At 36.4% G+C, this 15,024-nt stretch overlaps 1 protein-coding gene across 3 annotated transcripts in view; it reads right to left on the bottom strand.

Moving 5' to 3' along the window:
* The window catches only part of SEC24D (SEC24 homolog D, COPII coat complex component), a 106,803-nt gene that overhangs the window by 40,255 nt on the left and 51,524 nt on the right, over positions 1-15,024 (bottom strand). For all 3 annotated transcript variants that reach the window (XM_047090888.1, XM_047090886.1, XM_047090887.1), the window contains exons 9-10: positions 6,132-6,270; positions 2,679-2,794 (exon numbers count right to left, since the gene is read on the bottom strand). In XM_047090888.1, coding sequence (XP_046946844.1) covers positions 2,679-2,794; positions 6,132-6,270 — 255 coding nt within the window. The remainder of the gene's footprint in view (positions 1-2,678; positions 2,795-6,131; positions 6,271-15,024) is intronic.

Below are 15,024 nucleotides of genomic sequence, written 5' to 3' on the forward strand. Positions count from 1 at the left end.
AGGCCTCAGGTTCCCCATGTAATGGTGGTACTTGCCACATGGGGTCACTTGAGAACTAAACGAAACAACATATAAAAAGCACTTAGCACAAAGCATCACAAATAGTAAATATTCAATCAATGCTAATTTTATTATATAAAATTGGTATCAAGATAAAATAAAATTAATACAGAAAAATGTAATTTTGTAATTCTCCTTTAAGTTTGCAGTTAAAAATTAGATGGCAAAATTAAATAAAACCTTTTTCATTGTCCAAATCCCTAAAGCAACTAATTATTATACATTATTTACATTTTTAATTATAATTAAATTTGAAGATACTTACCCCATCTTTTATTTTAAACCTTATTTGGAATAATAAAAGGTAAATTAAGCTTACAAAAAAATTCTTCAAAATGTATGTAGATATTTTTTATTTGGTTCCTTGCCTGCTGGGTGAAATTTCCCATCAATTAGACATCTGGAACGTTTCCAGATAACAGAGTTTGAAGATACTGAGACTTTTGTTCCCAGAAATAGATTTGACTCTCTGCCTGAGTTTCTACTAAAAAAGCATAAAATCAAGATAATATAGCCTTTTTGGCAGAGAACTAGTAACTGAGAGCATAGTTATTTTTGTACCATGGTTGCAAAGATCAATCAATAAATTTTCCATATCACTAGTTATAATGGTTTTATTACATTTAATTAGAATGCAAGTATTTATGGTCTACTTAATCATTCACCTTCAGTCAATAGCAGTAAAGAACAACAGTAGTTGGTACTTTAGGATTTTTTTGGTCTGTTATAAAGCATGTATACCAATAATGTTCTTGTGTTTCTCAAAATATGTTCAAAGGTTACATTTTGAATTAATAAAGTATTAACTCTTCTTTAATAACTCGTTATAGGTAATGTAGTGAAAAAATCATACAAAACACTAAAATACATGCAAAGTTATATTAACTGAAAAAAATGTAAATCCAATCAGTTCAAAACACTTCTATTAGGAAAAATGTTCTTTGCAACTTATACTCAATATGTGGACTAGGCCTGTAGTAAACACCTGATAGAATCCTGTGGGTCGGAGGCTGTTTTCTGAGAACTGGGCATCAGTAGGCATTGATATTTGGAAGGGGAAGTAAGAAAAAAAGTCAGGATGACTCTTTCTTCAGGTCTACCTACATATGGTACTTCGGATATAAGCCGAAATCTGAACTGACTGATACCCAAGAAAATATTTCCAAATCACTGAAGAATTTTATTTTTTTTTTTTTAATTTTTTTTTTTATTTGATGTTTATTTATTTTTGAGACATAGAGAGACAGAGCATGAACGGGGGAGGGTCAGAGAGAGAGGGAGACACAGAATCCGAAACAGGCTCCAGGCTCCGAGCTGTCAGCACAGAGCCCGATGCGGGGCTCGAACTCACGGAGTGCGAGATCATGACCTGAGCCGAAGTCGGTCGCCCAACCGACTGAGCCACCCAGGCGCCCCACTGAAGAATTTTAAAGGCCTGCAAGTTACCCATAATGATGTCACTTTCACTGTGACATTGGAAAAGGGAAATAGCCAGTCCTAGGAATAGTAACAGACCTGCAAATTCATTCATTCGTTCATTCATTCATTCCACATAATCTGATCAACTGTCTTTCCTGCACTAGACACTGTGGTAGATGCCATAAAGACAAGATTCTTGTCACCAAGGATATTGAAATCTATGAAGAGGGAAAACATTTAAGAAGATTTAAATTTCATGGAGATAACTGCAAAAACAAACATATGAACCAAATTCTATGGGGAAGAAAAAAAATAGAAGACTTAGTAAATAACTACCATAGTGAAATCAAATAAAGTTGTGCATGTGCACACATGCACACACACTCACATAAAATAAAATTTCAGCTGGGTATTACACAAAGAGTAGGAGTTTGCTACGTGGAGTATATATAGATGTAATAGGAGGATGCAAAGATAGTCTGGTCAAAACAATCTTGTCTAAAAGCATGGGGATGTAAAAAGGAGTGATGAGTTCAGAGTACGTGGTGAGTGTTTTATACAACTGAAGAGATAGCTGAGGTGGGCGTATGGTGTCCAACAGTTAATGTTTTCTTATAAGGAAAGCTAAATTTTTGAATTTAATTTTTTAGATTAAGGACGTGAGGAGGAGTCTCATGCATACATCATAAAGGAAAGAAACCAGAAGCCAGAATCCCAGGCTCTCAGATAGTCCAAGGAAGATGCTAAGAGCCTTAAATCATTGTGGTGACAACTAGCGTGCAGAAAGGCAGTAAAGAAACCTGTCATTGTCCTATTGGCCATATTGATTGAGCTTCTGCCCTGAAAGGGAGAATTTTCTGAGAGTATTGACAAAACAAAAAAAGCAGAGGCACTATATGGAACTGTTGCTTTAAGAACCCAGATTACATTATCTGATAGGGATATAACAATTAAATTACTGTTTTCTATTTCTGACACCACTTTTTAGTTTTTAAAAATAATCACTGCACTGAGCAGTTTGGCAATTTAATCATGTCAACAGCCTAGAAGCCTTGATCTGCGTCTGAGGCATTTCTACATCCCCATGACACCACCAAAATGCTTTGGTTGTGAATCAAGAGTCAGTTCTTTACATATGAAAGTTATTCACTTGAATTTGACATCAACATATAAACACTTGAAGTCCTGGGAACACTTACTCTGCAGTAATCCAAAGTAGCAACATATTCATAAGATCCTAGAGATAGTTCCGGCTTCTCATAGTGGTCCAGTCTTCTCCCGATGTGGTCCAGATGTTGGAAATAGAATGGTGGAACTAATAAAAACAAAATAAGAGAGGAAATCTTTTGTTTTCGTAACACAGACAACTTAATAAGTTCTTAAAATTTATTATGGGAGGAAAAGAATTAGTTGAGGAAAAAAAAGTATTTTAAAGCTAGAATGTAGTATATTCTAAATATCCACTATTTAAAAAGCATGTGTTGGAAAGTACAAAGGTCTTCTAAAAAATCCTCTTGCAAGTTACTGATGACACATAACATTTATGATCTGGACCACTGTGAAGAAACAGGGGATAAAAGTACTGGTGTTTTTTAGTTGTCACAAAGAAAATTTAACTACCCCTATTTAATTACCTCTTTTAAAAGGAATTCTGGCTTTTCTAACTATTTAAATTTTCAATACACCTAACAGAAATATACATTGGTTATTTGGACTGTACTATTAACTACAATATTTATTATCCTTTAATTAATAGACGTCTTCAGCCATGGAAAGTTTGCATGGTAATCTTTTAATGTTTGGGCTTCAGAGTAGAGAGGATTACTGTATTAGGGAAAGACTATACCACTAAGACCTCAGCTGAGGAACTCTTAATTTGATTCAAATGTCTAAGAAGGTTAGTTCTGGCAAAGACCTGGAAGTCATCCAACAGCACAGGAACACTTATGAGTCACACACTGAACACTTGGACAAATATGGCCTGGTATCTCTGTGAAAACAAACTCCTGTTGCCTTGAGATTAATAGGGCTGGCTATTAAACCACTGACAATAGAAGTATTTAGAATAACCAGCAATACTCTGGCTTTAAGCGTTTCATAAAGAACAACATTTTCATTTGCAAAACCACAGAAGTAATATGTTTTCTGTTAAAATGAACAACTCAGTCTACTTTATTTTTAGTTGTGAACTAACACTTACAAGACTATTTTCGCAGTTTGGACTTAAAAATAATCACCAAGATTTTTCTATTTTCTTACTATATCATGGCCATTTCTTTTAAGCAAGTTTTATAACATTCTTATGTACATATGGATCTCTGAATTTGGAAAATTCAATGTTTTGAAAAGATTAGGGAAGTGGGAAACTAACAGTCTCAGCTGAGATAAGTAAACTATGAGGGCCTAATCCTGCTATTTTGTTACTTTTAGTTGAGGTAGATGATGTTGGCTATTTAGGATTATGGTGTGATAAATTCTACATAGTGTAACTACAGTTAAGTTTCATTCACACATCTACATGTAACGCATGAAATTTTTCCTTTTAAAATGAATTTCACATTCATTAGCATTTAATATTATCTGTTGTGTTTATAAGACAAAATTCAAGTCACACTGTAAATTATGCACTACAGTTGTCTCCTGCATGCCTTTTGACCCCACATGCTTCCCACCGTGTAATCTCTGGACACTTTGAAGGGAAATAGAGTGAAACCATGTGATCAAGCTTGCCGGGTTCTTTCTAACTTCCGTAAACCTCTGTCTTCTTTAGACCTAAATGAAGAATGCAGGTGTCAGTGTAAATCTATGGGAGTCTGGCTCCTCTTAGGGACAAATGTTTGAGCCTAGTATGAATAACCCTATAGGAAAATGAACATAGCAGCCTCCTAGAAGCGAATACCCAAGGAAAGAGAATTCATTACGGGGAGATACAAGAATTCTGAGTGGTTTTTCTACCAGGAAGTGGCTGTGCTCTGAGCTGACACTTTGGGTGTGAGGCCAGGGTGTTACACCAAACTGAGGATCTTGGATCTAGAAGCCACATAGATTTCTGATCACCTTTCTAAGAAAGTTGAGGGCTTGGATAAAGACACAGAGGTGTGGGTGATTTTGGTGGAGGCATTTATACAAATGCTGCAGGAGAGGTCTCTGCCTTCTCATCACTCTTCCCCAAAAAACTAAAGTATAGGGAAATGAATTGTCACAGGGCTCCTGAAATCCAGGTCCCAACATTAGGTAGTAGACAATGACTTGGTTGCAGGTTTCATCCAAGATGAAACAAGGAATAAATTCTTCCCTAGAAAGAGAAGTAAGGGTGGAGAACCAAAAGAATCTGGCCTCACAGGGAGACCCAACTTGCACTGAGTGGATGCCACAGTTATAGCAAGGAGAGAGGAGAGCCATCCCAAGAGGATGGCAGTTTTTGAGATGAGGCTAGAAACCAATGCTTCCATTCCATAGCAAGGCATTTTTAAGAACTGACCAAAGGTTTTGTGAGACTCACAATGCCACTTTCTAGCCCTGTAAGTAGGACAAAACCATGGGCTGTAATAAGGGGGCAGGGAAACAAGGAGCTCTCCCACCAGAAAACACTCACGGAGCTGAGGTGCCATGAATGCAATGACATAGGCAGAAAGTTGTGCCTTAGCTCACTCATCAGTAGGGAGTAGCCAGCAGCCACAGGACACATGGCTCCTGGGCAGATAGGGTACTATACATTCTTCAGATTTAATGATCTGCAGGGAAGCATGTCTACAAAGACAAGGAACAAAGGAAAACATGTAGAAAGTTCATGCTCTCATAATCATTACATGGTTCTAGAAAAACTCTAGAAACGTAAATGAATGTGGGAATGTTTCAGGCTGAGTATGTGCTTTACTTAACACAAAAAAACTAAAAAAAAAAAAATAGACACATTATGAATATAATAAATGCTAAGTTGCTTTTACCAAGTTTGTGGGTTTTTTTTTCCAACATCAGTTAGTTCATACCGGAATGAAACTGAAAATACAAAGAATCTGGAAAAGCCCTTCATAATAATGTTTTTTTTTTCCTTGTTAAACAATGCAACATTCATACTGAAGGGGAAAAAAAAATCTATACACATATTAAAGCCCTTAGTTAGTTATACCAGAGTTTTCCTAAATACTGATGAGCTCACATTCAGGAATAATTCAGAGGAATAAAGAGAAAAAAATCTCTCCAACCTATCATCCATAAACACAGATAAAATAAAAGTTCTTTATAATTTCCATAGAAGGAAACCAATCAGAACGTGCCCTATGCCCCTCCCAGCCTCATATAAGCGCATTCATTTGCACCTGCAGTTTCCCACATAAAGTTTCTGTGTTTCTCATTTTCATAAGAAACATTTCAGAAGTGGGTAAGTCCTTTTATTTCCTAATCCCCTTCCACAAAGGCTCAGTTAGAGGCAAAATAAAATTTTACCTCTCATGCTTATAGATGATAAAACTGAGAGACTTTTTCTTTCACAATGCCTCTGAGTTATTCTTGAATGTGAGCTCACCAGTAGTTAGGAAAAGCTCAGGTGTAATTAAAAGCTTTAATATATATATTTTCCCCTAAACTAAGAAGTATAATATATTTCAATTAATGAAGAGCTTTTACTAAGAGCATTTATTGGCATCACTTACCATCATTCACACAGTTGCAAAATCCACACTGATACCTCCTTCCTCCTTCAATGAACTGCATAAAGGGGCACATGTAGGCTTTGCACCTATTGCATCTGACTGGTCCATTCTCTCCATGATTTACCAAGTAAAGGGGAGTCTAGAAGAAGTGAAATGAAGAGACAGGTGGGTATAGGACTTCAAGGTACTTCAGAATGCTATGCAATAACTGTAATTTGAAAAGTCTTCCAAGGGATTCATTAAGGAACTCTTAACTCTTAGTGTTTGCCAGGAAGGTAAAGATGCCTCTCTTGATACCTGCTGAATTCAAGGCCATACCCAAACAAAAATTAATTTGTATTTTTATCTCACTAATAAGGACACATGTGTGTTTGTGTATTTATGTATATGTGTGTATATATATTTATCTGTAAGTGCGTGAAGACAGAGAAAAAATACAATGATGGCAATAATATTTAATAAAGCATATGTTAAAAATGTCCTGGACACCTTGTATCACATATTTTGCAAGGTTTGTTTATTGATTATAAATAAGGCAGCGAATTGGGTCTGATTTTAAAAGCATTCGTTCGTATACAGGTCTAGTTTGTCTAGATAGTTCCATCAAAGAATACAAAATGTTTCTTCAAAAATGCAACTATCTGAATAAATATGCAATAATATCCACTTATTTAGGCAAGAACGCTGATTCTGCCTTTTCTGCTTCTTTATCCCATGACAAAATGTACTTTCAGTGTCATTGGTCATGCGTTGCCAGAACTGAAAAAATAAATATTTCCACTGCTCTTCCTATAAACATGCATAAAAACCATTACACAGCTTGAACGTGGAAAAACTCAGCATTAGAGTCTGCCTTGTTTTTCAGCCCTTCTGGCTTTCAGAATAAAACCACAAAGATTCTTCTTGTTTTTATAAATCTCCTTTAAAGATAACATTTCTAGAAAAGCTTGAAAATTACAGGGTTTGGCATGTTAACTGTGTTTTTCTTTAAAGAAAAAGATGTAGCAGACTGCTTTTTAATGGAGACCTGAGGAGGAGGAAGAAGGTTGCGGATGAGGCTGGGTCATAAGGCCATTTTCTACTCAACTTACAAAACTGAGATTTATTGTTTGTCCCTGTCCAGATGTTCAGCGTGAAAACTAATCTACTGCTGAGGTTTGAGAAATGAGTTGTGAGGTTTCATAGCAGAAAACAATAACACAACACATATCAGAAAACAATAACAACAACCACAGGTTTAGTATAATACATAAAAGAATCAGGGAAAGGATAAAAAAAAAAAAAAATTCAGGATCACTTCCCATTACCTCTGCATTGGCCTCTGCCCCTCCTCTTGCCTCAAGGAAGCCAGAAAATGGATTGGATTTTCTTATATGGGGTCTCTTCTGATCCACACCATGGGCATAGCTCTCGTGCCCCACTGGTAGGATTGTGACAAGGATTAAATGATGGATACATGTGCAGTACAGAGCATTGTGCCTGGCACAAAATTGTTGGACAAAAGGTAACTGGTGTTGTCGTATCTATACAGAACAACCTTTCCTCTCACAAAATCACTAAGCTCAGAAGAGACTGTGTTTAATGAGAGAATTATAGTTAGATAGGTTTGAGTTTCTAAAGGCATTTGTTTATATAAACATGTTAATTAGCTAACTTGTTAGTGTAAACTGCCACTGTTAAAATGATCTAGAAGAGAGGGAACCTACCTTCCAGGATATTCTGATACAGGCTAATGGCTAAAGTTGAGAGCCATGGAAGATTTTAAAAACCCTCCCCAGGAATTTGACTTAAATGCATACATATTCAAATATTGACACATACAATACTTTTTAATATACACTGTGTTTGAGAGGCAAAAACTGACAAATGTTTGTCCTCTTTAGCTGGCAATAATAACTAATCTGAGGGAACAAAAGGAAAGCAAGCAGAAAGATACAGGACCCAACCAGAAATTGTCAGGACAGTGAATGGAGGATTAGAATAAGAAGTGAAAGATAACAAAAATGCAATAACAACATAGCTATTTCTGGATCAAAACTATCAAGCATGATTTTGTTGCTGTTCTTCTCTACAGCTGCAACCTCTGAGATCAGAAGATGTTTTCAAGAATTAAACCAGGGAGAAAGTCTGCAATTTGCCTGCACTCCAGCCAACTTTACTTCTCTCATCCTTTTATTTTGAGAGTTCAAAGACTATAATCAATTCCCTGAGAGACTTTAGAAATATGATGCCATTATTTGCCAGACAAAGCAGAGGTAACAGGAGGAAAATTAACCATATTTTTACTGATATGATTTACCCAAAGACAGGCCCAGCCTAAAATTACTGTGAAACTGTCGGCAGCTAACACCTTAGCATTCCAGTCCTGGCAGATTCAAACTTGCAGAACCAAAAAGTAATGTCTAGTAATAAACTGGAGTCGAGTAGTGACTGTATCTAGGCTGTTAAATACATTTACATTTTTTTTGTGTGTTTTCACTCTTTGGAAACTGGATGATGGATAGGTAAGTAAGGTCTTCAGACAATTGAGGTGACAGTAAAGAATGTTAAAAGCTTTTTAACTGTTTACATTTTCTTTGGGGGCAACAGAACAAAGTTTCTAAGTTACACTGCCTTGTTTCATCTCTCTCAGGCCATGTTGAAAACTATCAGAGATTTTCTTTGCTCTCTCCAGATGTCCGCTTATCTGTTGTACAGTAGTCTGTGTGAGCTCATAAATAGCTAATCTCACTTTTCTTCTCAGTTCAACTTTAGCGTATATGGCTTTAAAAAAAAAATCTAATTAGTTTCCCAAAAAATCTCTAAGTTTTTTTTTCCTTATCAAGAACATTATATCATATTTACTTTAAACTCATTTCCAGATTTTATAATTTTGTTTATAAATGGGCTTTAATCTTTTGGCTTCTAGTATATTTCTGCCTGCTCTTTCTTTTCTGTTCTCCTCTTAAATAGAAAAAGTATTGTTGGTTCTGATCCTGTGTGGCATGAACTTATACAACATGAAAGTGATGGGGAAGCTGAGTTAGGAAGAGGAAGAATAACATTTGAATCTTTTGCTTGTAGTTTTGGATTACCAGGGCTATGCCAAATACTTTACTGATACTAATTTTAATTAGGATGCTTTAATTGAATAAAATGTCTCTCTTTTTTTTGTGCATGTATAATACCATGCTCAATTCTGGGCCACAAGAAAGTATATAACTCACTGAAAAATAAGGTTGAGTGTTTTCTTTTTTTTTTTTTTTTTTATTTTTGGGACAGAGAGAGACAGAGCATGAACGGGGGAGGGGCAGAGAGAGAGGGAGACACAGAATCGGAAACAGGCTCCAGGCTCTGAGCCATCAGCCCAGAGCCTGATGCAGGGCTCGAACTCACGGACCGCGAGATCGTGACCTGGCTGAAGTCGGACGCTTAACCGACTGCGCCACCCAGGCGCCCCTGGTTGAGTGTTAAAATGATGTAACTTAAAAGCAAAGCAAACAAAAAACCTTGGGGTTATTTTTCCAAGTAAAAGGAATAGATAATAAGATGTATCAATCAATAACTCCTTGGTACTACTACTACAATTTAAAATGTTTTCTCATATTAATATATTATCAGTTTTCCCAATATTCCTGTCATTATCTCAGGTAACTGTAACATTGTACAGTAGGGGCTGGGTATATGATGTGCCTTGGTGGGGTAGTCAGTCAATCAGGATAGAAAATACACGAAACAAACAAGCATGTAAATATGCAATTAAAAGAGCAAAGTAGGATTAGAATAGTTGAGAAATAGTCATTAATAAGAATTGTCTTTAGCTTAAAAAGCAATGTTAAACTATTTGAATCGCATCCCCAAAGAAAAATACTCAAGAAAAATGAAGTACAATGTAGAAAGATCCCACATGAAGAATTCTTATAATTTGTAGCCTATGTCCTTTGTTTTGGTATCTCTATAACTAAGAAAAGTCTGAATACACAAGTCCTGCTGTGTAGTCTCTCTTTTAGGCAAGTAATGAATACCAGAAAGCACCTAAATATTAAAAGCTTATAACCAAACCTGGAAAGCTAAGGAAAATATGAAGGTGTTTTTATAGCACAGATCCAGTAGATGGCACTGTGCGACTAAAAATTAAAACAAAACTACATAATTTACCCGGTAGGTAATAAAATACTCAAGATAATTATGCTACATTCATTTAATGTAGCTCTAATAACATTAAACTTCTGTCAGCTATTACTGTCACAAAATTAAGAAACTTATACTTCTCTTGAAAGAAAAATTAACGGTTAAAAATATTGAGGGAAACAAAATTAAACAACATGAAATACAGGTTACTTTAAATATAAATTATATAGAAATTATAGAATCTGCCTAAATTACTGAAGATAATAGTCCAGAAAAATTTACGTTACGTTTCTAATCCCCTGCCAACTTTTCCTTGACTCCATGTGGGGAAACAGGCAGCCCCAAAGCACAGCGAGCAACCTGAAGACAGCCCAGCCCGGGAAGAGAAGGGCATGAGGAAGCTGATGCTCCTGCTGCCAGCGTCTACCTCCTGCTTGCCACATTAGCATTCCAAGCACAAAATAACAAAGCAAAGTCAGAGAAGCTTGCATCACGGTGCTCAGGAGCACACTGTGATGAAGAAATTATTTTCTAAAGCAAACATCTATCTTCCTGCTGGAACATCAAACCATAGGCAGTGGTGTGCGTGAAGGGAGGGGTAGGGCAGAGAGGCCAAATCGGAGATTTCAGGAACACCCTGCTGTAGGAAGGTTACACTTGCCCATATCCAGGATATGGCTGGGCAAAAACTGTCTCACATTGCCCCACTACCTGCCTCCTTATTTTTCAGCACCAGAGTTCTAAGTAAGAGTCCTAGAAGTTCTAATCACGCACACAAAAATTCTGTAACAACCTACCCTCCCTCTGTCTTTTAATACTTGTTTACTAATTGTGAAAAAATACATATTTTCCATTTTCAACATACACTTCTCTTCCCTTTTTTCTCCCTTTATTTCCTTCAGTAGAAGTATCAAAAGAGGGGCGCCTGGGTGGAGCTATCAATTAAGCATCTGACTCTTGATCTCAGCTCAGGTCATGATCTTACAATTCGTGAGTTTGAGCCCTTCATCAGGCTCTGTGCTGATGGTGCAGAGCCTGCTTGGGATTCTGTCTCACTTCTCTGCCCCTCTTCCACTTGTCCTATCCTCTCTCTCTCTCTCTCTCTCTCAAAATAAATAATAAGCTTAAAAATTTTTTTTAAAGTATCAAAAAAAGTAATCAGTCTCCTTCCTGGACTATAACATTGTCTTCACATGAAGAATAGTCTACTTTACTTAGTGCCTGAAAGAAATACCTTAACAGAGAACAGAAGAGAACAGAAAGAGCAGGCAGAAATATACTAGAAGCTAAAAGATTAAAGCCCATTTATAAGCAAAATTATAAAATCTGGTAATGGGAGAGAAATTTTTTTGCTTGTAGTGGGCCCTAAATCAGATCAAAAGTTTTATTTTTTTTTAAGTGTATTTATTTTGAGAGAGAGAGAGATGGTGAGCAAGGGAGGGGCAGAGAGAAAGAGAGAGAGAGGGAGACAGAGAGACAGAGAGATTGAGAGAGAGAGAATCCTAAACAGGCTCTGCACTGTCAGTGCAGAGTCTAATGCGGGGCTCACATTCATGAGCCATGAGATCCAGACCCAAGCTGAAACCAAGAGTCAGACGCTTAACCACTTAACCGACTGAGCCATCCAGGCGCCCCTCAGATCAAAAGTTTCAAAGTAAGATAACCTGCTGAAATGTAACACAGTCCTCCAGCTTGATAAAGGGTCATATTTAACATCAATTATATTCCCCAGTAAACCACTATAAATAGATATCTCTAGCAGCAATAGTTTCATACTGTCAAATGTATTTTGGCATGTAGCTACTTCTTGGGATTGGAGTACTGCTTATTTTTTGGATCTATATCAAGAAGAGGTCAGCTGATAACTTAGATTAATCAGGGGGATGTAAGGAGAAGCATGGAAATGGTATGTGAAAAGATAATCCAGAACCTGTGATGAACAACTACCCTTGAAAAATGTTAAACATTCAGACTATTAGACATGCTGGAAGACGAGCAGGGTTAGATTCCAGAGGATTATGCCCAGAAGCTAAAATGAAAAGAGAACCTGTATCAAGTGCACTTAGTAAAGACATTTCCATAGGACAGAGAAATAGGAAGCAACTTGTACATGTTTTCTATTTCTAGCCTTGCCATATAGGATATTCAGTCAGCTTACATGGAAAGAAAGGGTACAGAGCAATAGGTACTTACTGTACACATATTTCCTAAACAGCAGTACTGTTTTGTTTGACTTTTTTAAAATAACAAATATAGCATGAAAGAATATTTTCTGAATGCCTTTTAAAAATGTTATGCATCTTCTGAAAAGAAACAGAGCTTGATAATAAAAACATTCAGTGCACTGTACTAATTCTAAACATACACTTTCTTTTTTTTTTTTTTAGAGAAGTATGTTTTATTTATCATACACACAATGCACCATAAGAAAGCACGCAGATTATAATTGTCTATGATTTCAGTCCAGGGTTGTCAAACTGTATTTTGGAATGAAGCAATCTTAACATCTCTTGGGAGTCATAAAACTTCTTCTCATTTTGTGAAAATCTTTATCCACCTTTTTGCCCAAAAGTTATTGCCTATACACAAATGTAGCCAAACTCTATTACACCACACAATGAGATGTGAAAAATGCCATGACAATGTTCCATATTTACTTTCATAGATTTCCTATATCAGCATTTTTATTTATTTTTTAATATGAAATTTATTGTCACACTTTCTAAGGATGTTTGTAGTTGGCCTTTGTTAACCTAAAGCTTTGTGTTTTCATATTTCCAGAAAAGTATCCTCTTGTTAAATGCACTTCAAAGATTGTTTTCAGCTTTTTTCTCTTCAACATCACTGTAAGCCTATTTATTCCTATAGCTATATCTAGAGCTTGTGTTGGATTTGAACATCTTTTTAATTTGGAAATGGATCCTTTGCATTGAGGGGATGTGTTTCGTCTTGTCTATCCAGCATTGAAAAATTCTGAGAAATTTTACCGATTAAAACCTACAATACATGTAAGATCATAACTATTATGTATTATCTATAGTTTAAAATGCTTTCAAATATATGAAAATATCAATTTGATATTGAGATACTCCACCTTGGGAGTTGGAATTGCCATCCATGGGTTCAGAAGGGAATGGAGGGTCCATGATGAAAAGTGACTTGTCCAATAAATTGCAGGACTGCAGCTTGAATTCTCACTCATTTATTCCATCTATTTGCCTTCTCTGTGATACATATACAGAAACTGCTTTGCAGACTGTTTCTATAGAAAAGCCTATAGTTTCAGAGAAAGGCTCCATTATTCATGATCTTTGATTTGAATCAAGTACTCAGTGATCCCTGGTAACCATTAAATTTCTCTTGTCATTTTTCTCTTCCTCTACAGCAGCTACTTTATACCTTTCCAAACTCCAAATAAGCTCTCTTTCCACATCCCTTAGCAGATAATTTTGCTTCCTTGTTCAAAAAGAAAATAGAAGACCTCAGACAGGAACTTCCTTGACTTTCCTCCACCAATTTGCCAGCTTCTACCTAATATTTTCCTTTCTCTCCCTCTCGTTACAAGGGAAGGGGTGTCCTCCTCCTGACTTCACAGAGACCTTGTCTCAACCTGGCCCCTGAGGACCGGCTTAGACATTTGAGCTGTACATTCCCATATTATCTTGTGCCTGACAGCACTCATCACACTGCTTTACTTTTCAGTATCACTACTAAATTCTCAGGTCCTTGACTTGCAAGTCTCATTTGTTTATCATTGTATTTCCAAGAGCACAATACCTGCGAGAGTGGGCAGTCAACAGTTTTTGAATGAACAAACAAAACATCTATCAGGTACTCACAGACACACTGTTGTAAACCCAGGGCAGCTCATGATAGGCGCGTAAGCAAAAGGTGCAAATAAGAGAAGAAACCACTTGTGCTGAGGGTCAACAAAAGCGTCTTTCAAAAAGAGATAAGCAGTTATGAGGAGTTATATTTTCAGTGATTGACAGAAAAAGACAATTTCAATCAGGAAGAATAGTGTGACACAGGAGGAAAAGCTTGGGTATGTTGGTAGTTAGTAAGCAAGTAGCCTAATTCAGCTGAGATGGAGGGCGATAAATAGGAAAGCTGGACTGATTTTGAGGAGAGCTTTCAAAACCAGGTATGTCCCAAATGGCTGTGCTTACAACACGGACCACAAAACAGACTATATGGTAATGATTCAGAAGATAGCTGAGATTTCACCATTCAGTAAATGATGCCTTTAGAAAATTGGTTCATTCGGTATAGGTCTTAAAACCTTCTTATAAATTAGTGAATTCTATCATGTTTTACAATCAACACGAGAGACTTGTAAAATTTGTTTCATCATCTCCTGTATTTTATTCAATTCATAAAACTCTTTAAAAAATAAACTCAAAAGATATTTGAATATTAGTTCCAATTTTTATTTTTATTTCTTTAAAGTTTACTTACTCATTTTGAGAGAGAGAGCACAAACAGGGAAGGGGCAGAGAGAGAGGGAGAGAGAGGGAGAGAGAGGATCCCAAGCAGGCTCTGAGCCTCTAGTACAGAGCCATGCATGGGGCTTGAACCCATGAACCGTGAGATCATGACCTGAACCAAAATCAAGAGTCCGATGCTTAACTGAATGAGCATTTTTAAAGTAAGTATTTTTTAAGTAAAGTAAGAATTTTTAAAGTAATTTTCTAACGTAAAGAATTCACTCCTTAATACTATATGTAAGTTTCAAGTTCACCACTGATTCCTAGGGCCTTAATTACAGAGTAAATTCTCAAAA

The sequence above is a fragment of the Lynx rufus genome, unplaced genomic scaffold, assembly GCF_022079265.1.
Source record: "Lynx rufus isolate CCGP_SWC_20201006 ecotype Redwood Valley unplaced genomic scaffold, mLynRuf1.p SCAF_3, whole genome shotgun sequence".
Taxonomy (NCBI): domain Eukaryota; kingdom Metazoa; phylum Chordata; class Mammalia; order Carnivora; family Felidae; genus Lynx; species Lynx rufus.